Source organism: Periplaneta americana, chromosome 9, assembly GCF_040183065.1.
Source record: "Periplaneta americana isolate PAMFEO1 chromosome 9, P.americana_PAMFEO1_priV1, whole genome shotgun sequence".
Lineage (NCBI taxonomy): Eukaryota > Metazoa > Arthropoda > Insecta > Blattodea > Blattidae > Periplaneta > Periplaneta americana.
The window spans coordinates 73,452,718-73,476,430 of record NC_091125.1 but is presented as its reverse complement, the minus strand read 5'-3'; the positions used below and the strand labels follow the sequence as shown (position 1 = coordinate 73,476,430).

At 35.2% G+C, this 23,713-nt stretch overlaps 1 protein-coding gene across 1 annotated transcript; it reads right to left on the bottom strand.

The window, feature by feature from the left end:
- Window positions 1-506: 506 nt before the first annotated feature.
- LOC138705664 (uncharacterized) lies at window positions 507-8,381 on the bottom strand. The gene is made up of 2 exons (XM_069834251.1): window positions 8,005-8,381; window positions 507-2,489 (listed from the first exon to the last, which is right to left on the bottom strand). The coding sequence occupies exons 1-2, from the start codon at window positions 8,358-8,360 to the stop codon at window positions 2,330-2,332; spliced, it is 516 nt and encodes a 171-aa protein (XP_069690352.1). The 5' UTR covers window positions 8,361-8,381; the 3' UTR covers window positions 507-2,329.
- Between the last annotated feature and the right edge of the window lie 15,332 nt (window positions 8,382-23,713).

The window sequence follows — 23,713 nt, the reverse complement described above, 5'->3', positions numbered from 1 at the left end:
ATATCAGACTTCCAGTACAGATATTATCCCATGTCCTGATCCCAAAATTTTCTACTCGTTTTAGTTTCTTTTATCTCTACGTCATCGTTCCCGATAACTGAATTCAGTCATAAGCTAGCAATTTAATCGGGTATTGACGTATTAACTGCGAGATAATCTAACATCGGTAGAATTGATAGCAGCGAGATAAGTCCTAGGATTTACCATGGGATTACCTGAAAATCGCCTTACATTTGTGGAAAACTTAAAAAAAAAATCCCAACCAGTTAACCAGCATAGCCTCAGAACACGAGTCCAGCTAAGCTAATCCTGAACTCTGTCGATGGCCACGGTAGTATATTAGGTAAGCTGAAATGTTATCCTAAACCATTCTACATGTCTCTATTATTAATATATTACATTTTTATTTTGGATTAGAGGAATTCATTTTAAGGATCATTATGTAACTGGTTGTGAAGGAATAAACTGAACATATTTATTAAAATACAAATTGTTATATCACTAGGAACACTGATAGTATTGACAAGCTAATACACAGCCAGAAATGTATATAAAATTTCTATGGCTTCTCCTGCGCCTCGTTTCACAAAGAAATGGGCCAGGAAGCAAGGTAATACCTGTATGTGGCATCGGTATTCATTAACTTAAGAATTAGTTAAATAAATTCCAGTCAATATGTGGAACCATTCACAGAACATTACAAAATATGGTACGTAAAGACCGTAATGGGAGACATAATTATTGTTGAGCGACTCGAGTACTTCAAAAAAAAAAAAATGCACACTGCGCAAGCTCAGGGCCTAAAGCTTTGCTTCATATCATGAAGATATATTCGTTTTTCTTTTCTGTTTAAATATTATATATGTATGGTCAGGAGATTGAAACATGAGTGTTGCTATTTAAAATAGTTATACAAATATACAGACGTAAAATACTGTAGTTTTTGAGGAAAAAACTGAGATGTGCAGTAGATCGGGGAGAATTCTACCATGTTATAAAATATCTGATGCATAAAGGTAAGCGAAGTAATGAAATGGTTACGGTGTATATAGCTGGAGTACAGGATCGACGGGTTGAATCCGACAAGATCAATTACAGTATGTTTTATATTTTTAAACATAATATAATAAAACCTAACTTATAATGGCAGAATTCTCCCGGCTCTTCTGCATATTTCAGATTTGCTTTTTCTCAAAAAACTACAGCATTTTACGTCTGTATATTTGTATACTTAATTTAAATAGTAACGCTCATGCTTTAATTTCTCCTCAGCATACATATATAATATTTAAAAGAAAAGAGGAACGAATATCTCTTCATGGTATGAACCAAGACTTTGGGCCCGGAGCTTGCGTAGTATGGCATTTTTCGACTTACAATTAGAGAAAACTCGAGTCGCCCAACAATTATATCCTCTGTAGTAGTAGTTACATAATAGCCTAGATCATATATACACAGATTGCTCGGCGCTATAGGTTTTGACGGTAACAAATTTTGTCAGGTTTACTATGCTGCCATCTAGTTGTTACATAAGGAGTCACGTCATAACTCCCATTTGAATTGCATTAGCGACTGTACTGCCAGCTCGTGTTCGTTTACGGCGAACGGGTGACATCCTGGAGGTTCTCTTCAAAGTGCAACCGACTTTAACATAGGAAAGAGCAATTTAGGCTATATGTATGTGATCTGGGGTAATAGTATAGTAGTTTCCTAATGTTATAGCAGCTCCAACATTTTTCATTCGTGATTCATAAACTCGAGTTTCGCAACATATATGTAAATTGCATTTCTAAAATTGTAGAAAGTAATGTGTAGTTTAATATTTTCAAAGTGACTAGATCGCGAAGGATATTTCTCCAACGTTTTCGAACAATTTACATGTTCCTTCCTCACGACCATATTGTTCAAAACATAAAAGAGTTGCCAAGTATATTTTTTGTGATTAACCAGGAAAGCCAGTTGCTTGGCTAGAGTAGAGATTAAAATTGTAAACAGTTTCGAGCTTGGGGAAATCTAATCCCATTACTTGCTTAAAAACTACGGGATTTGCTACAGTAAATGGCTGTTAAAATGGACAGCAGTACAAATTAATGTGTAGTAAAAGAACTGAATATACTCGTACATTCAAAAGTTTACATAGAATGGAATGAGAAGAAAATTATAAAATAACTTAATTCAAGAATAAATACTATTAAAAGGTAAACGAAATATTTTCGATAGAACAAGAAGATACATTTCCTAATAAAAACATGTAGAATTTTTTAACAGAATTCTACTAAATATAAGCTGATCAGAAAATGTCCTTCAGCAAGTATACGGGCCGGCAGGTTCAGCTCTCGAAGGCCGCAGTGATGACTGGTGCCAGATCGCATAAATACTGACCGTTGCTGCAGCTGTATCCCTCGTTGCCCTTGACATATGCAGTTCGATAGACAGCTAACAGCCCCTGCTCGCTCTCCGGTGCCGAACGCTGCATGTGGCTCAGTAACCTGAAACACGATCAACAGTTCAACAGTAAACGATACTCCGCATGAAAAGTTAATGCAGGAAGGACTTCATTGCAAGTGCAGGGTCTACAAACCACTGACACTATCCAGTACTGGTGATATAATCTGGATTGCCGGTGGAAGAAAAACAAGTTAATGCGTACTTTCTCCACTTTTATGGACATACAAGAAAAATGGTCGATAAATTTTCTCTGAAGCACTCTGATTCAGGGACATAGACTAGTTTTTTTTCTGTGCTGTAACTACACGATCGGGATCCCCAGACTTATTTCCCTTCTGACAAAAAGTCACGCTATGGATTTTTATAGTCCTTAAAAAAGTCCATCGCTCTCACTCAGGCAGGTCTGAGCTCGAACCTCAGATCCATTGACAAGTATGGTGACCATTTCACCATCGACGACGCTAGACGATAAGTATTGCTTTAATGAAAATGAAAAAGGAAAGTAGTTGATTACTAACGCTAAACGCCTCTATATATATGGCCACTTATACCTCTCAAAATTATGCTACTCTAACAGTGTCGAATTCCATCCCTGAGATGAAGACATTCATTAACTCTAGTTATAGGATGACAGCAAGAATTATGACTGGCAAAATTTCGTTTCAGCACGAACGAGATATGGTCAGTAAATGTTGTTAGGAGCCCTCTCATTGCGGGAAAAATTCTCTCAATTACCAAATATCTAGTAAGATGTAACTCCCAGTTTTACTTTCCTTCCGAAAGAAGCTAAGGTAGGAACTTTTCATTTATTCATTCATTCATAGATTTCTGCCTAAGGGCAGGTCTTTCACTGCAAACCCAGCATTCTCCAATCTTTCCTATTTTCTGCCTTCCTCTTTGTCTCCGCATATGATCCATATATCTTAATGTCGTCTATCATCTGATATCTTGCTCTGCCTCAAACTCTTCTACCGTTCACCATTCCTTTCAGTGCATCCTTCCGCAGACAGTTTCTTCTCAGCCAGTGACCCAACCAAATTCTTTTTTTTTCTTCCTGATCAGTTTCAGCATAATTCTTTCTTCACCCACTCTTTCCAACACAGCTTCTTTTCTAATTCTGTCTGTCCATTTCACACGCTCCATTCTTCTCTATATCTACATTTCGCATGCTTCTCTTCCCTTCTCATCACGTCGTTGTAATGTCCATGTTTCTGCTCCGTACATTGACACACTTCACGCAAAGCACTTCACTAGTCTCTTCCTTAGTTCTTTTTTCATAGGTCCGCAGAAGATGCTCCTTTTTCAATTAAAAACTTCATTGACCATTGCTATTCTTTTTTTGACTTCCTGGCAGCAGCTCACGTTACTGCTTATAGTACACCCCAATTATTTGAAATTATCTACTTGCTCTATTGCCTCATTTAGAATTCGCAAGTTTATTTTCTGTATTTTTCTTCTTATGACCATGCTCTTCGTCTTATTTGGATTTATCTTCATCCCAGACTGCTCACAGCCGTCATTTAGCTCCAGTAGCATCCTTTAGCATAATTTCCTCTTCTGCTAACAACGCCATATCATCAGCAAATCTTTCTTTCTTTCTTTATTACTGAAAGGAAAAGGAGAAAAGCAGAATTCAGGAACGTTGTTCCAGGTTATACATGTGTGTTATTTCTTCAATAAGATCAATAAAATACTATATTTTTGCGTTGTTGGTTATGAGTTAATAGGTGGATCATAAATTTTTTTTATTCAGAAGTTCTTTTCTTGTCACATTCTCTGTTTATGGAGCGAGGATTTCTTATCCTAGCTGAAACAATACGATATAGATAGTTATGAGCGTAAGAGGTTCGTTTAACGTAGGAGGAAAAATATTCGGTAAATTCTGCCTCTTTTTCTGTCATTCAGAGACAGATTAAATTTATCTCAGATGTTAGAAGTATGCTATAGCGGACCCATTAGTTTGCTTTATTTTTGAACAAAGACTTTTAGAGTATATCGCCATCAACCTCGAACTATCAGTAACTAAGAGACAAATGACTATAATTATAACAGTGGTTGTCCATGTACCATATTTTGTAGACATACATTGATAACGTTAATTATTGTTGTACACATTAAATCTTGATAAATACTGCATGTTAAATATCTCAAATTTGTCGTAAAAAAACAATGTGTTCATTTGAATATGCACACTGATTGGACAATGACCAGTGTCAGGTAAGGTTTCTTGCAACAAAACATATAAAATCTACAGAAATCTGTTAAAGAAAATGCAGTCAATGTGGTATGCATTGTATAATTCTGCCAATTTCTGTGAGTGGGCTGATATGTTAAAAAAATAGGCCTAATAGGATGGCGTTGTGGAATGAAGAACGCTCAGTCTAAGATGATACCAATGCTTGAAAGGAATATTGATGGGATAATATACGAGAAGACTAGAGAGTAATATTATTCAAGATATGGCATTACAATTTTATTTAATTGTGGGAACTTCGCTTTCAATTGTTCATAAACGTCTGGACTATCATAAAACTGTTCAAGATGAGTTCCGAAGGAGCTTACAGGTGAAAAAAAACAGGCGTAGGATATGTAGTTGTCTGAAAAATCATTGTTAGGCTGAAAGAAATTATTTCCTGGAAAGAACGGTGACGTTTGATGGAAAATATATAGGGTACAGAGGTGTAAATCAGATAGCGGGGCTATACGGATAATGTTAAGGTTTCTCACATGCTCTGTGTCTACCGACGACACCATATTGTCGTTTTTAGTTTCACAGTGAATGAAAGAGTGCTGTTAACGTTTGTGGTTAGTTTGGTGAGAATTCTCCTATCCTTAGACAAGCAAGACGAATTATTCTAACGGACGGTAAGTAACAAACATCTCTAGTATATGCAGCATGTAATATTGTGGTCAGTGAACGTAAGCTTTATTTGTCTTCAAATACTAAATATTATATCTCTTTTATCTGTGATGGTGTCCATGGTATGTAACAGTCCGCCAGACTGGATGGTGAAGTTATCTCTGGCATTGTCCAGTAAGTAGGTTCTCCTTAGTTATAGATAACTTACGGGGCTATTTGGATACATTTTCGTGGGGCTATATGGATAATAAATATATAATCTATATGTTTTATCTCGTGCATAATTACCGGTATTAAAAGTTACTTTCCATTAACGAATGAATATTTGTGACATTTCTCCAGCATTTCCAGGAACATTGTGCATCAGGAAAAGTTCTTCTGATTGTAGATGGTTATTCATTCCATGCAGCACTTTCTGCTCTTGAATACTGCCAGAACGCTGATATGGAAATCCTTTGTCCTTCCCTACGATCTAACACAACTAAGATCCAATTCTATTCATTGTTTAATGAAGCTTGGAAGGCAACTGCATCTGCCAATAAATGAGTTTTCCTATACGGAAATTTTCCTCTTCAGATCTCAAGCAATCCAGGACTTCCATTTTTCAGTTTCTGAGACATATAGGCCTTCCACCACTGTCACTACCGAAGACATGCAAAATGAAGAAGTAGTTCAGCCTGAAAATCAACCTAGTACTTCGCAACCTCCTGTGCGAATCGCGTCTGAAAATCTTAGAGAGGTTCTTCCTAGCCCTCAAAAGAAAAGAACGCAAAAATATATTCGAGCTAAACGAACAGCCTATCACAGCTATTCACCAGATAATGTAGCAGCTGTTAAGGCAAAGAAAGAGGTTCAATTAAAGGACAAACAAACTCGAGTTAAATTCAGTGATAGGCCTTAGGACAATGTCAAAGAAAGTAGAAGAAAAAATAAAAAAGCTAAAAGAGAATAATGATTATAAATCTGTGTTTTGCATGATCAGTTACTACTTCAAGTCATCAACTCTGAAAGGTGAATGGATTCGCTGCCAGAAATGTAAGGCATGGTTTCATGAAAAGTGCATGGCAGCACAAGGCAGAAAACAATTCATTTGTGGTAAATGCTTATAAAATAATCATGTAATTAATAAATTTGTTTCAATGTATGAAAATACCAACATTACGTAGCATTTTCATTGCTATCCATATTAACCAGCAGCAGTATCCAATTAGCCCCTCTTAATTTCTTAATTTGCAATTGGTCGGGTAATTCGGATAGCTTAATTTCAGTGTCAGTAGTAATTTCTCTTTAGTGAAATTAATTCCACAGTACGACAAAATAATGTACTATTTGTATGTTTACTTGTTTTCTCTGTACAAGATCAAGCTTTTTCTGAGTTTGAAAATTTTTGTTAACCTATCCGAATTACCCCTCTATACCCTATTATATTATTTCGAGTCGGAATTCAAGACGCAGAGCGTGGAGCAAAGATATTATCTTCTTAGTTAAGAAAAAGTTCAGATCCGAACTATAGCCTATACAGGCAGAGTAGAGACTGATGACTCTGGTTTTGGATATTAAAGTGGTAATTTACTGTGACTCTTTGGAAAGATCGTCTAAGTGTAATTCGCGAGTATTATACCTACTTGCTGAGAAATGTCGTCTTCAGGATAACGCACATCCCTTCTGCACTGATACCACTGACGGGTACTTTGAACGATGAGGTTGGGAAATTCTGCCAAGTAGGCTGAGAAATTCTGCCACATCTCTCTTATAGTCCGTATCTTGCACCCCCATACTATTATCACATGTTTGGTTCCATAAAAGACGTCCTCAGAGGAATCAAATTCGATGGTAATGATCAAGTGAAGACAAAAATTCAAGATTGCCTACGTTATGAGGACAAAGACTTTTTCACTGTAGGAATGAGAGAACTTGTAGAGCGATGAGAAAAATCTATACTTGTAGTGAGTATATAGAAAAGAGGCAAAAGCTGTATGGTTATAAAATAAATGCTGAATTAATCAGATTTGTTTATTTATTAAATGACCTTTTATTAGCAAGCATAGCAACGATTTCTGCCTACATTTTACTCATTTCATCTCACTTCACTTCAATTCACCCCAACCCATTCTAGCCTATTTCACCTCACTTCACATCAACCCAGTCCATTCCATCTCCATCTATCCATTCATTTCATCCCATACTATCTCTCTTCACTTTAAAATACTTATTTGAAAGTCATTTTTACTTTCAGATAAGTAGTATAATGCTGAGATATGTTAGTTTTATTGTGTCATCAACTTATCGGGTTATGTTGAAAGTTAACAACTTATCAAATCATATACATAAATCGATTTATGTATCATGATTTTAATAGATTGTTAACCTTCAACATAACCCGATAAGTTGATAACTGATATAAGAATAAAATAAACATATCTGATCAAAATATTTATGTTACAATTTTGTAGAATACCCCAGAGCACGAGTATCTACTTTTTCTGGGGAGTGCTAGAGAGATTTTTTGTACAATAATATGTATCTTTATTTTATCAATAAATGTATTATTATTATTATTATTATTATTATTATTATTATTATTATCATCATCATCATCATCATCTCATCTCATCTCATCTCATCTCATCTCATCTCATCTCATCTCATCTCATCTCACACATAAATGGATATTTGTCCAGCAATACACGACTTACCACGTGACGGCATTCTTGTACTGGGACTTGGAGTTGAGAGCGCCCAGTTCGCACGCCATCCTTCCGACGCAAGCTTCAGATTCTACTAGGACGGCCAGCGCCCTGGATATGCGCTCTTCAACTTGGGGGCGCCGCGTCTTGCCATCGCAGTCCGAGGAACACTCCTCCGAGCCGCCGTGGTGCGAGAAGATGGGTATGGGTAAGAAAAGCGCCAGCAGTAGCGGCAGAGCCAGCACCAGTAGACCCACAGGTAGCGCCAACAACAGCGGCAGCTTGGACAATATACCGGCTCCCAGCGCCTTTACCACGCCCAATAGACCCAGCTTGGCTGCCGCCAGCTGCAGCATGTGGTCCATCACACCCCCACTCCAACCACATTTGGCATCTGTCAACACACACTTATGGGTAACTAAAGAAAACATAAAAGAGGAAGAAGAATAAGGAAGAAATTGAGAAAGAAAGAAAGAAAGAAAGAAAGAAAGAAAGAAAGAAAGATAAGAAGAAAGAAAGAGAAAGTAGTCAATTAAATGAAGAAAGAAATAAAGAATGCAAGGACGGAGAAAGAAAATAGAGGAAGAAAAGATTAATGAAGGGAATATAGAAAAGAAAAGAAGAAAAATAATGAAAAATAAGTGTAAGGAACAAGGGAAGAAAAAAAGAAGAAAGACACTCATGGAGAAGACAAAAGGAAAGAAAAAGGAAAACAATGAATGAAAGTAGACATAAAAAGTTATGTTTTCTATTTCCAGTTGAGGACATGTTACGGTTTTGGCTGTAATGTAGCACAAGAGGGCTATATAGTCCCCTTGATGTAGCAGTAGGTTTACTGTTGCAAAGAGGAACGTGTTGATGGAATGTAATTTATTGTGAAATGAGTGCAAGTAAATGCATTTGATGAAATGTACGGTTATAGTCATTAGGTACCTGCCGAGAAACTCGTGTTTGTACTCTCCTTCGTGTGAAGACCTCCTATGCGTGATATTTCATCACGAAGACACTCCGTACGACTTAAATAAAAACCTTTATGAAATCACTACGGTACTGTTCAACTGTCCGTATAAAATCACTCTATTCACTCGGTCCAGTAGGAACATTTTCTTCTAATGTGTTTAATTTAAGAAATCTTCGATCTATTTGGGTTACGGTTCTCTACCGTATGTCCTACATCATGTTATGCTTTTTCTTTTATAAGTTATATAATATATATTATATTTGTCTGCTTTCCCATTTCAGTTGATAAAACGACATTTATTTATTACTTGTCCTACCAACTGTTTCCTTAACCAATACTGAATAAATGTTAGCGATACTCTTTGTTATCTTTATGGTTAAATGTCCTGGTTTTTTATTCTGAAAGTATAATTGACGCTGTCATATCAGTCTGATTCTTGTTATAGCTTCTTAATTATCTTCATATTATATTTTCACATTGGAACGGGGATTGTTGTTTAGTCAACTGTCCGGAATCTCGTAAGTAACACTAAAAGGCATCGCTAATGAGAAAACTAAGCCAGGAGATAATGAGGTAGAGTGGCCGTTACTTTCCCTCTCCATTGCATACATCTCTGACTAGTAACATATTACATTAATCAGATTTCAGATATATACGAATAAATTGCCCTTCCTCTGACACAAATCGTCAAGTGAGATGTACTGCCTGATATAAATGTAGACCTACTTATCAGCTAGAATCTCAATCAGAGGTACAACCTGGGGTTAAGTGACTTTATTTTCGATGTCTTTATCTTGGTTATGAGGAACGTTGTCGACAAATTTTATTTCCCTCAAACAAATTCAGTACTAAAGGTGAAAACTATCCACTTATATAATAATATATATTTTTTAAATATAACTATTTATTATATACATTAAAAAGATACATTAAAAACTACTATATATATAAAACAGAAATATAAATTAAAGGAATGACCCCCGTATGAGCAAACGCTCATGGTCGGGAGTTCAAAACCGCACTGTAGCCTAGATAAGCAAAAAGGAAGAAGACAAAATAAACAAATTAATGTAAGCAATAAAATAGGACAGATTACAAAAACAAGAGCCTATATGATGAAGAACAATCACAATTGAAAATGTTTATAACCAATATTCACAAGTATAATAATATAAGATTAATTTAGCAATTAATTATCTAACCCTAAGTTAAGTTCCCTTAATGTATAATTTCTTTAATTTTCTTAAATTTAATCATACTTATGTTAGCTAAAACAGGGTATTGAGAAATTAATTTGTTGTTTAGTTTTAAGCCATAGTTGAAGCCATGTTTCATACCAGTAGCCGTTGAACTTTTGGATTCTGTAAAATGAAATACTATGTTTCTTCTCTTATTATAATTATGCCAATATGTGTTGAAATTTTTCTTGTACTTATGAAAGAAAGTGAATAATGTATATTAATATATGTTTCAAGTTGAAAACGTTTGGATTTTAACGTTTTCAAATTGGAGCAGATATATAAATATACATTATTAACTTTCTTTCATAAGAACAAGAAAAACTTCAACACATATGATTTTCGGTTGTCATTTTTATTTTCGCTACATAACCCGGAATTTATTTTAATAATTCCAATACTAATGTAGATATTGATCACTGCTGTGTGGTGCAACTTGGAGCAGCAACAATGCGCTTATCTGCTGGCTTATTTGTGATTGTTGGGTTTAATAACTTTAAATTATTGGGGATTTTGTGGATCATATATTTTAATAAATGCTCATGGTTTATGCTATGGTATAGAAAATATAAATAAAAAACATAAAATAAATATGATTGTTACGTTGCGTGTGTAATCATTGATTGTTGTTTGTGTTTATTCGTAATTCGAGTGTATTGAAAAACAAACTCAATACGGTTCAGTTTGTAGAAACACAAGTAGTCCAATTGAAATGAATTGGTATATTCTAGAAGGGCATGTGTTTATTATTCGAATGTATTGGAAGACAGACTCAGTACAGGCATGTCAAGAGCGGTTCATAGAGAGATTTGGAGACAACCGACATCATCCACCAATAAGTCCACCATTTGGACTTTATCGAAGAAACTTGAAACACATGGAACTTTACTGGACAGGCATGCAGGGAGTAGAGAACATATAGGGAACGATCGAGAATGTGAAGGATATGCTAGTGGCCTCTAAATCACTCCGCCGACTTTCGCAAGAAACAGGAATGTTCAAAAACACTTGTCAGCGTGCTGCAAAAAAAAAAAAAAAAAAAAAAAAAGCGAAGCTCCACGCTTACCGTTTCACTGTGGTGCACGAATTAAAGAAACTGACAAACTGTCAAATGTTTCAAACATTTCTTCAAAATAATCCGATCATTCTGGACTACACTTGGTTCACGGACGAGGCGTGGTTTCACCTGTCGGGATACATACAAAATCAAAATTCCCGTATTTGGACAAGTGAAAACCCCCCCTATGATACACGAAGAGACTCTTCATTCAGAAAAGATTGGTGTTTGGTAATCAACTGGACGACCAGGAACTCACCATGGGATATTTTCAACAAGACCGTGCGACATGTCACACATTAATCGCCAGCATGTCTGAAATTCAGTTCTTTTTCGGCTTTCGAAAGGGCTTTGGCCGCCGCGCTCGTTCAACCTGACATCACCTGGTTTTTTGTGGGGACATCTGAACAAACCACGAAGCATAAACGCTTCGATAGAAAACATCATCACAGAGATCCAGGCAATAAACGCGGACATCCTAGCTAAGATATCCGATAATATGGTCCGGCGAATTCAATGTTGCCTGGATGCAAATGGCGTGCACTTCCAGCATCTGTTATGATGTTACCACATTTCTCGCAGAATGAGGTAAGTCATCTTTAAATTTCATTGCACTATCTTTATTAGTATTGGAATTATTGAAATAAGTTCCGGGTTCGGTAGCGAATGGGACACACTATATATTGTGCTTTGAATGTTATAGTTTTTGTTTTGATTAAAATTAATCTGTTAAAACATATGACGCACAATTCGCAGAAAGTCCATCTCAGCATAAAAATCTTACGTCGTTTAATATTCCAATTTTGAACTCTGAGCTATGTGACTCAATTTGTAGTATAATCTGTCTCTAAGGTCTGCAAGAGAAACTACACGACCAATTTTCTGCTTTAAATTTTGCCGATAATTCCCCTTCTGAAAAGAACTGATGCAGAATAACTCATTTTGAACGAAGCACGTTCTCGGTCAAAGAAAAGGGAATTTTTTGTTTTCCATTAATTCTATTTGAAACCACTCTGAAGACTATTGACAACGAAATGAGAAGTGTTATCTTTTAGAATGTCATTTGTTGTTGGTATACATTTTCCGTTTCTAATTATTTTTAAATTATATTAAACTACCGTTAATTAAAATAACAAACAATTTATCATGACGTTTTTCATTTCCTTTCGATTTCTTAAACATATTAAAATACCAGAACTTATGAGGGTGGGTGTTTATTGTTGCGTGACCACACGTTGGAGATGATGTACGGCTGAAGTGGTCGTGATGTCCCTCACTCGTATCAGCCTGCTGGTCCGCGGCTGTCAGCACTCGTACTTCGAGTAGCGCGAACAGGGTAGGCAGATTTGTTATGGTTTTAAGTAGTGGGCGCCAGCCCACCATATTTCGACGCTTTGTGTTGCGTGAGATTCACTCAGGGTAGCCGAGGTACTGTTATGGTATAGGATGATGTCGGGAATAATACCAAGCAGGCTACTTATATAAAAGGCAGTGTAAACTCCAAAACTATAAGTTTATTGTCGTATTCACTTGGTAAACCCTAGAGTATGTATTTCCGGCTGACTTATAATTCAATCGTTGGTCGCACTTCTGTATCGACTCTATGGCGGCTCTGAATAAGCTCTATCCGATACTATAAATTCAATACTCTGCCCAGTACACTATAATCGAAGCTCCTAAACATTGACGAGTAGTCTCGCCGATGACAAAGTTCTATCTATCGAGTCTTCGCCGGAAGAAAGACTATTAGGTTGGGCCGCCGACACCCAAAAGCTCAGTGTGTGGGGCCGTCGACACGATAAGAAGTTGTGTTTGTGCCCTGTATGTAGGGCGCCGACACGATGAGATGTTATGATCTCCGCTCCCCGTCACCCTTATTTATGAAAACCTATCCTACGCTAAAACTAACTATCCTATTGGTTAAAAACTACGTCACTTGACCGGCCTAAAATCTATTCTCTATTGGTCCAAAGTGACCTCATAAGTTGAACCACGATCTCTTCTTATTGGGCGCGAAATACGTCATCTCTAAATTTAAACTTTGGACTTCCCACAACATCTAATTAGTTTGTCGATTTTGGAGAACCCCGTTCTTTGGAAAATCCTGGGCTTGCAGTTGCTTTCCCACGGGTCCAGTCTAACTCTCTGCTTTTACGCCTCGACGAGTGTCAAGGCAGAACCCTGCCCAAGGTGGCCCTAAATCTGTCCGATGTTGACAGGTGACGAGAGGATGTGAACCATCTGCGTGGGAAACTAATTCTAACCAAGTCGCCAGAACATCCCCGCGAACACATGTAATAAAAATATGGAGATATCACTTCGCTAATAAATCGGTCTCTCCCTCTCCTAATTACTGCTTCACTTACTAATATGAGTTAGTTTATTTTCTTCCTGAACAACTCAATTTTTATAAGACTTCTAACATAGTTGTTCATTCAACAGATTTTTTACATGTTCTATCGACTAATTTATGATTGAAGCATTGGCAGCTTATTGAGTAGGCCTATCTGCCTCGCAGCACTTATTTTACCATAGAAATAGCCTGAAAGTTAGGTGCATCTGCGGTAGGTAACATAGTGTAGTAGTTTTCCGTAGTTTTCTGTGTCAATATAGTTGAGTTATGAGCTATGGAGAAGGGGTGGAGAAGTGGTAGAGGGAAACAAGAATGCTCCGAAATATCTGCATCAGCAGAGTCTTTGTCCAACATAAATTATTCTTGAGCTATGAAGAATTTTAATCCATATCTCCAGCATGGAAAGCAGACGGTTTAGGCTCTTAATTAATGGTGCTTCAGTGTATGTTGTAAATTATCAAATTTGAATGTTAATGAAAACAGTGGATAATTATTGTTAATTGCGAATTAAAATTCGCGGTCGTTCTCAATTCATCAAATCCCGTTCTGTCACCTCGTTGCTCGTGATTATGCCGGCCTCGCTTAAAACAGTGCGTCACGTCGCTATATTTCTACACATCTGTCGCCTTTAACGGTTCGTTATAGCGAGCTGCAGCAGTTGGTAGGTGCTCTGACAAACAAGAACGTAAAGCCTACTCTCCTTCATTACTTCATTTAACCATTCTCGTGGAAATCATTAGAGCAAATTATCCTGAATGAATTTTCTCGTTATGTACCTCACTCTTCAGTCTCATTATCCATCATTAGCACTGTCTCCCTTACCTATCATTTCGTAACTCTACTTGGAGAGTTTCTTGTTCTCCATCCGTCTATCATTGAAAGTCACCTCCTTGACATCAAATTTTACCTTAACAATTAGTCAAATAAAATTCATATTTTATAAATAGTGAGTCTAGAATTGGAAGCGAGTCTAATTTGAAGAATTTGTAATTATATAAATTTCTAAATTCGTTAGTTGTTCACATGTGTCTGGCAAGTTACTTTTAAGATGTTCATTTACTACTCTACATATTGTGTGGAATCTATGGTTGTTGTCAACCATCCTTGTGACAGTTAAGAATTATATTGTACTTCCTGTGACAAGAGTCTGATCACTCTTAGAACTAAAGATCTTTTGTTCAAATTCGGTGAACTTCCTCCCACCACTTCCGGCTTTCCGCGCAAAGCACTTGTGTAGCATATCGGCCCCAAATTTAGCAGCTGTGAAGCAGATTTTATTTTCTTTCTTTAGTCGTAGTGGTAGTAATAGTAGCAATAGCATACACGTAGTAGTACAAATAGTAGTAGTATTTTAACGATGGTTTCACTGCAGAGGTTATTCAGCGTCGAAATTCCATTTGGATGACAAATGGCTGACGAATTTTGTCTGGAGGAACCGAATTTTATTACATGCCGTAAATTTACGACATGGGACCCACAGGTTTACTTTCCTCCCAGACAAAGTAGCCCTAATGTTGAGGATTTTATCGCTCTTTAAAATCAATCGCTCTCAACCGAGTCTGAACCCGCAACCTCAGATCCAATGACCAGCATAGTAACCGATAGACCACCGAGGACGACTCTTCTCTAAGTTCTGCACCATTCTAAAAGAGTATAGCCATTGTTTTGTGTTTTTTTCTTGTTCTGATAAGTGGTGGCCTTACGCTGTGCTGACTCTATAACCATGAAGTCTCAATGTTTGTGAATGTCTACCTTTTCTTCATAGTTCTTACAACACTAAGGTCGAAATATGCTATTGCCCATTCCTTGAAAGTAGATGATAGTGACTATGGTTTCCAGTCGGTTATTTAAGGTTAGACTATGCGCTACTGAGTTTTAAAACTTCCACAATTTTTATCTGATTGCAATGAAATTTTAATCACTAATTCATTTCACTAAGATTTAGATGATATTGACATTTTAATATTTTTGGTATGTAAATTTGGTCCATAAAAAGTAAATAGAAAAACGCATATCTTACCATTGAATCAGATTATACATTAATTAATAAAGATTTTTTCTAGTTTTATTGGCTTAACATATAGCTGAATAATTGAGTAATGGAATTACACAATTTTTTTTATAATTTGTAGTTTTGAATAAACAATTATTGTTGAAGAATTGTTTTAAATTTTATTCCCAAGGCCTCGGCGTAGCTCAGTGGTTAGAGCGCCCAGTGCCTAGAACTGGAGATCCCGGGTTTGATCCCGGCGCCGGAGCGAATTTTTCTCCATTAATAACCAATGGTAACCATAACAAATAGTTCTTTAGAACCAAAAATTAATCTTTAAATAACGAGATCATGCTTAATAATTATAGGCCTACTGGCTATATTTTTCAAGCGAAATAATAATATATATATATATATATATATATATATATATATATATATATATATATATACCTATACATTTCCATGTAGTATAGTGTTTAAAATGTGTGGTAAAATACATTGCATTATCTTACTCAGATTTTGAGAAATCTGTTTTCCTACAGTGAAAAATGTAAGCTGCATTTAAAGGTTAGTTGACGGTCAGGTTAGCTTACGGCCTTACAAAAGAATTAATATTTAGGTCACCTACAATTCGAATAATGAAATGAAACTCTGAACAAATTTTTCTGAAACCAAATGATATTTTTGTAAGAAAATTGAAAAATGGTCAAAATTGAAATTTTTCTCCAGAACTCAGTGGCGCATACATCTTAATAACGCTATGTCTAGTGCGTGGCTATCTAGTGTCGATTGAATTGGTCATGGTGAGATGGTATTTAGCAAGATGTGTTGCAGGATTCGCCATAGAATAACCTGACATTTCTCTTAAACTTTGGGTAAACCTCGGAAATAACCAAACCAAGTGACCAGGCAGGATTCGAACCCTCAAGTATATCCTCGGAACTCGAATCCCACTAACTATTTGCTCACTATGTCGGTTTCCATGATGATAATTATTATTCATTATTATTATTATTTATTATTATTATTTTATTACTTATTATTATTATTATTATTATTATTATTATTATTATTACTATTATTATTATTATTATTATTATTATTATTATTATTATTACGATAATATAAGAACATACACCATATGTTTCTATAACTTCTAAAATATCAGGGTGAAAAATATGGCATTTTGTATTTTGATTGACTTTTAAAACTGTATGTTACTCTTAAGTTTCAAAATTAAAATACGAAATAGAAGTTATAATATATGCTGGTATTATATAAATCTAAAATTACTAAAATTACGACTTTCGTTTAGCAGCTATAATAATTTAATTAACATTTTTACACTAAGTAATTTATTAATACTACCGGGCGTAGTCTCCGAGCTAGATTCCGTTCGGGCGTGGTTCGAATCCAGCTTGAGCCGATTGTATGGTGCGGCTTTTTCTGTGATTTTTTTCCAAATATAAGGCAAATGTCAGGTAATCTTACGGCGAATCCTCAAATTAATTTGACTAAATACTATTTCGTTATCACCAATCCCATTGGCGCTATATAACCTCGTGGCTAATATAGCTTCGTTAACTAACACAATATAGCCTCTATATGTTGTTTAACGACTATATTGTATATATTTGTTATTAAAGTGCCAATTGTTATACAAAAACGGATCTTTCTAATTTAATCAATAAGGCATCCTTAATGGTCTGGTAATTACCATGAATGGCATCATAACCGAAGTTCACAGGCTAAAATCCGACAATATGATAAGATTTCTGAGCAAAATGACCCTTTCTCTGAATGACAGAGCAGTTCGGGAAAAAAATATCAATATTTTTCGCCAATATCAAAATTAAGCTATGTTAACTTTACTGTCATCGATAATCGAGAGTGTTCCTAGTTCAGAAATGGATTGCAATACTACCATACTAATAAAGTCCAGACATGTTTAAGTTGACAGTATTAGGAAATTTTACTAACATTAAAACATAACACGTGTGAAAGCGATCTTCAACCTGGACGAAGCTAAATAAAAAAAGAAACAGAAACAAGGACTACGGAGTCTTCAGTTCCCTACCGTCGTGCTGCTGATAGTATCCAACATTCGTAGGTGCGTAGTAGGGCGCCGCGGTGTAATAGTAGTCGCCATGCGCGTGACGTCCCGACGAGTTCTGTAGCGTCACAACGCCGGCCACTAGATGCGATCCGGAAACCACCAATACTAACGTCCACATCGTCCTGGGCAGTAGAACAATAATTTAAGTAAGTAAGTGCGTTACACAAAATTCAACACTGAGTGACATAACAGACATGGACATGGTGGGACAACAGAAATAAGAGCTTGAGTTCATACTTGAAATGGATGAACAAGAAATAACTATGTATTGACATAGGCCTACTTAAACAATTTTGAACATTCATCTTTCATCTGAAAGCATTATAAAACGAACACATGTTTTCTCATACGAGTATGAAGAGACTAATATGTCATTCTTTTAAATCACCTACATTCTATACTAGGCCTGATAGAGCGGCAATTTGTTTTAATTTAGTTTTGTATATGGACCATTTGAAAATCCGTGAACCAGTCTTTTTAGTTTATTTATGCACGGTTTAAACTCTATAGTCATATCGCGTGTATAGGATCTTTGGGTATATGTCAGTAGACCGTTTACTATTGCTGAGTTTCAATTTCTATCATCATTTGTTATAGATAGCTTGTATTCATGTAACTGATTTAGATTTGTTTTAATGTTTTATAATACTGGTGATGAAGTCGGCAAATTTAAAATCCGACATTTTCCTTGCCTTTATGACTGAGGGAAACCATGAAAAACCCCAGTCAGATTGGCAGGCCAAGGGTTTTGAACCCTTGAATGCGAGTCTCAAACCTAACTGTCTGAGCCACTTCACTCGGTGAACTAATCTTTATGCTAGTTCGAAGAATTTAAAACTGAAGTATGAATGTTCCTTAAAATATAGCAGAACATGTTTACTTTTAAAAATTGTATTTATTTGTTTTCCAATTATGAAAGATAAGCTATTGTTATTTAAATATAATCCTTGTAGGATGACAGAGCAATTGGATGAATTAAATATTCCCTCAGTTAAATGCTGTATTGTCTCGTAAAACATCATTCCTAGACTCACGCTCGTTCGAATCCTCATGAGGAAGGAATTTTCTTATGAAATTTGGGACAGTGTATGGGATCACTGCTCACTCAGCATCGTGATGAATTTAGGGAGCTACGATAGGTAGCGATATCCGGTTTCGCAAAACAGCTGAGGGGAATCATCGTGTTGACCACACGTTACTCCTGTTCTGGTTGGATGATCGTTCCTCTTTACTGAGACATGTGGGCCTGTTGTAGCATAGCCTATTGGTTGGATTAGGCCTACGTGCTATGAATGGTTTCATGTATGCTGCTTATCATATTTAATTTTTAATTCTTAAATATTAAGCAAAAATATATTTTATGCTATATTGTCCCTCATTTGCGTAATTTTAAATTAATATTTTTTTTCGTCCTGATGTAAATCATCAATCAAGGTATGGAATAGTCCTCGATTCAGTCTTTCCAAAACTAATGGATGAACCCAGACTCTTCTTCTATTTTACGTCTATTCTTTCTCCGTCTGAGTAAAATTGCCAAAAGTATATCTCCTTCTTCGTCCATGTTCACTGGAAGACTGAAAAATTCTCTAAAAAAATAATTTATAAAGCAGCGCCACTAACGCGCGATTAAAGTGGCCTCGTCTGAAGGCACCCTTATATTGTGTGATGTGATTTATAACAACCTGTGTAATTAATTTGTCCTTCTCTCCACTTCGATCACTACCCCTATTTTCCACTGGATCTTCTGTTATATGAAAATCCCTCTCCTGTCTAGTAAGACAACCAACAAATACACCTAAATACCATAAAATATAATAAGGAACAATATTATTTATCGCTAGCCTAATCTTATTGTATTGTACCTGTAAACATATTTTATGATTTTTAGTATTATACATTAAGTAATATAAAAATATTCAAAATCCACAAAAAGATAAAACATAGGCTATGAAACTTTTACAAGAATTAACATAAATGCCACAACAAATACCCTAATAGTATTAATAGTTATTTATGCAACAAGTGGATAATCTTGATGATTATGGCATGAGTGAATGTTTTCACGAGTGTCATAATAAGATTATTCACGAGTTGGATACAACAGTATATGACATCTTAGCATTATAAATTGTAAGAAATCAATTATGAAAAAATTCGGTATCCATAGCTGACAGAGTTTTCATATGTTCGTATCGATTAGTTGCGCCTGGCATTGACACTGAATAAAGACAAATGGATGACCTCGAGCTTATGTTACAAATGTTACTTTATTTTGTTAATATAGTTTCTCTGAACCTCAGAACTGTTTTATGTGATATTACAAAAATGATACAAAATTGTTAAAGATTGGAACTAAATGATACGTTACCTTCTGTCCTGCATTTCATTTCTTGTTACGTCGCTTGTAGAAGCAAGCAAGATAACACGCGTTCTGGTATTACGTCATAGCGAATACGTCATTGCTTTTATTGGCACGCGTGCAATAATAAGCCCATTATGCACGATATTGCATGTAGTAACAACCTGTTTATAATACTAGGATGACATAAAATTAATTTACTTACTTTTCATATCTTCAAAGCAGATTTTAGAGACAAAACTTTTTTCCCTGATTCTGATGACTGCAGACTATGGTTTAAATACCGAGTAACTAATATCTCTTTTCCTTTTCATATGGCTACTATCATCATTTCTCCTGTGCTTTCTTCTGCGAGAAACAGTGCTAACAGAACCAATGTAATCTGGATTATCATCTGCTATATTTCACTTCTGTATCAGAATTGTTCGCAGAGAGAAAGTTACTCTATACTTCGCGCACCTCTACCTCAGTCCAATTTCACTCATTATAACTAGCAATAATTAAGTTATTGTTTAAATGCATCAGTATCAAGTAACGGTACTGCAAGACTAGGTTTTCTTCCATTTATGTTCTGTGAACTAAATAAAGGGATGTACCAAATACAACGTCGGTTTAGCAAAACTCTGCAAATGCATGCAGAATCTTCGACATTTTTTAATAACAGTTTCATTTACAGAGTTTTGATAAAACCAGCACTAGAACTGGATAGTTCGCTGTTGAATTGTAGGCCTATATGAAACACGTGTAACTCATTTTCATCCAAAAGTGCTTATGTCGACTTTTGAAAAAACGGTCTTCAATTGGATATCAAGGAGAAAAGTAGAACTTTGTTCTAAGATTGTGATTATTTGTACCAACTTTATGTAATTAATTTTGTGAAGTCTTTAACTATTATCCTATTTACTTATTTGGGACGCTATCGAATACAGGCCTAAATGTATTATGCACCAAACCAGAATGTTTGAAATATAAAATATATGCAGTATTATTAAGGACAATTTTTAGGAAGAACTTCAAAAGATATTAAGTAAATTTATTTCGAAATACCGGCCAATATATACATATAATTCATGTGAAAATTTTGCGAAAAATATTACATATTGAAACTTACTTAAATGATCATTATCCCCCTAAACAGAAGCGTAAGCCAAGAATGTAGTTTTCCCCACTTCATTCCTTATCATGAATCGATTAATAGAATAAAAGGATGTCATTAAGCCTTTAAAATAAGTAGGAACATCACCTTAGGACTTAGATATTTCACTCTTCACCGATGTGCTAGTTGTGATAGCTTAATCAGAAGTTGATAACTTAGAAATGAAAACTTCAGGTTTTGGAATGAAACTAAGTGAACAAATGTATAGAGGAATGGTTTTATTGGAATATACTCATAGGGTGAAAAACATAGAATAGAAAATTTGATTAGATCAACAATGAAATCTGTAATTTATTGAAGAGAAAGACATTCTATTGAAAATATTTAAAAAAATTTGCCATTGCGAGTGTTATAAATCAGGTACCGGTATTTAAATTGTCTCAAGTCCAGGAACACTCAGACTTTGACACTACCAAATTATGCCAGATATATTAAATTAATCATATATAAACCAATTACAGAGTATATATAAAGTACAGAGTAATAAGCACGTTACATGTAACTGGTTCTCAATCAATAAATTAGTATTAAATTGTAACAAAACTAACATAATTCAATTTAAATCCTGTCTAAATTCAATCTCGCAAATTTCTAGCGCAATAATTAACAATAGATCCCTATTAGAAACAACAACAACCAAATTTCTTGGCTTAAAAATCGATAATGTGTTAAATTGGAAAAATCGTATTAAAGAAATTACCCCCAAACTAAATTCAGCGTGTTTTGCTATTAGATCTATGCAAAAGATAGTAAATATCAATACTTAAAACAATATACTTTGCATATTTTCACTCGATAATGAGTTTTGGAATAATATTCTGGGGAAATTCCACAGATAGTAACAGTATATTAATATTACAAAAAAGAGTAATTAGAATAATAGTAGGTGCCAAATCTAGGGAATCTTGTAGGACTATTAAAAAAAACTACAAATAATGCCCATGGGTTGTCAGTATATCGTTTCATTAATAATCATCCTCTTATGTAATCGTGGAAACTTCGTAACTAATTCAACAGTTCACAGAATAAATACACGTAAAAAATGACTTTCATACTCCATCGGCAAGTCTATCATGCTATTAAAAAGGAGTGCGTTATATGGCAGTAAAAATTTTTAATAGGCTCCCTATCGATATAAAAAATGAAACTCAAAACATAAGATTATTTAGGGCCAAATTAAAGAAGTACCTAATTTCTCACGCCTTCTATTCTGTAGGTGAATTCATGACATTCAATAACGCTTCAAGAAATTGATACTAAAACATTGTGTTGTACTAGTAGACTATATTGTAAATCTCTTCTGTATATATTTCATCTAGACTGTGACTATAAATTAAGACTTTATAATAGTAGTAAGTTTTTTGACTTGTTCCATATTCTAGCTGTGAAGCAATGTATGATACCATGGAATGTTAATAAATACAATATAACAAAGAAAAAAGTAAAAGAGGTTATGAAATACATTCCAAGAAGAGATTATGTCATACCGTAAAGGACCAATAAAGGTCCAATTAATAGTTGAAGCACTATGATTAGTGAAATGATATGAAAATAGATTTAACGACCGTTCTAAACTACAAAGAATTTTCCAAATCAGTGAGATAAAATCAGGGCGCTAACAGAGCTACAAAGAAATGACAAGTTCTGTGTGAAGGACTTGGGACAACATAATAACAAGCCACATTTGAACGTATCTTCTCTATAAATACTTTTAAATCATCATCATCATCATTATCATCTTCATCATCATCATCATCATCCTTGCATGTATTGGGCCTAGTGGCCCGTTACGGTCTCTTGCCAACGCTTGAACGGTCTGCCCAAGGATCTCTTCCTCACAGGATGGTAATATAAAATTTGGCGTGGAATGCAAGAACGAGGCATTCTGATGACATGTGCTCTCCAGTTTTGTATTTCTGTAGGTATTCCGTAATCGGTTCAATCTGCAGTTCTTTCATAATGTCAAAATTTCTAATGTGATCCATTCTCGTGTATCCCGCTGTACGACGCATAAATCTCATTTCTGCCGCCTTTAATCTTTGTGAACCAATATTACGAATCGTCCAAGCTTCACTACCAAAACAGAGTATAGGTCTGGCCAATGTTTTATAAATTCTGGTACGCGTGTGTTTTTGTACTAAGGTTGGTTTGAATATCTGGTTAATTATCCCCATTGCTCTGTTGAATTTAATAATGTTCTCATTCAAATCTTTTTCTTCTTCATATGAAATTTGGTAACCAAGATAACTAAAAATTTTTAACTTGTTCGATGATCTTATATACTTTTAAATAATCATATTAATTCTCTGTAACAAAATTTGTGATAGACTTTTGAATATCCAATAGGTAATGGCATCTAAAACGTCAATTTAAAGTTCAGGCTTATTAATTGTTATAATTTTAAAATGTAAGGGTTGCTTGCCTATAAATTCTAAGTGTGACATCATTATGTTGCCCCAAGCCCTCCTCTGAAATATCCTCTATA

What these genes read in the sequence shown, in the direction of transcription:
- LOC138705664 (XM_069834251.1), bottom strand. Translation starts at nt 8,360, where the DNA reads ATGGACCACATGCTGCAGCTGGCGGCAGCCAAGCTGGGTCTATTGGGC. An exon ending in TACAAGAATGCCGTCACGTG is followed by an intron (nt 2,490 to 8,004) that starts GTAAGTCGTGTA and finishes ATCGTGTTTCAG; the next exon opens with GTTACTGAGCCACATGCAGC.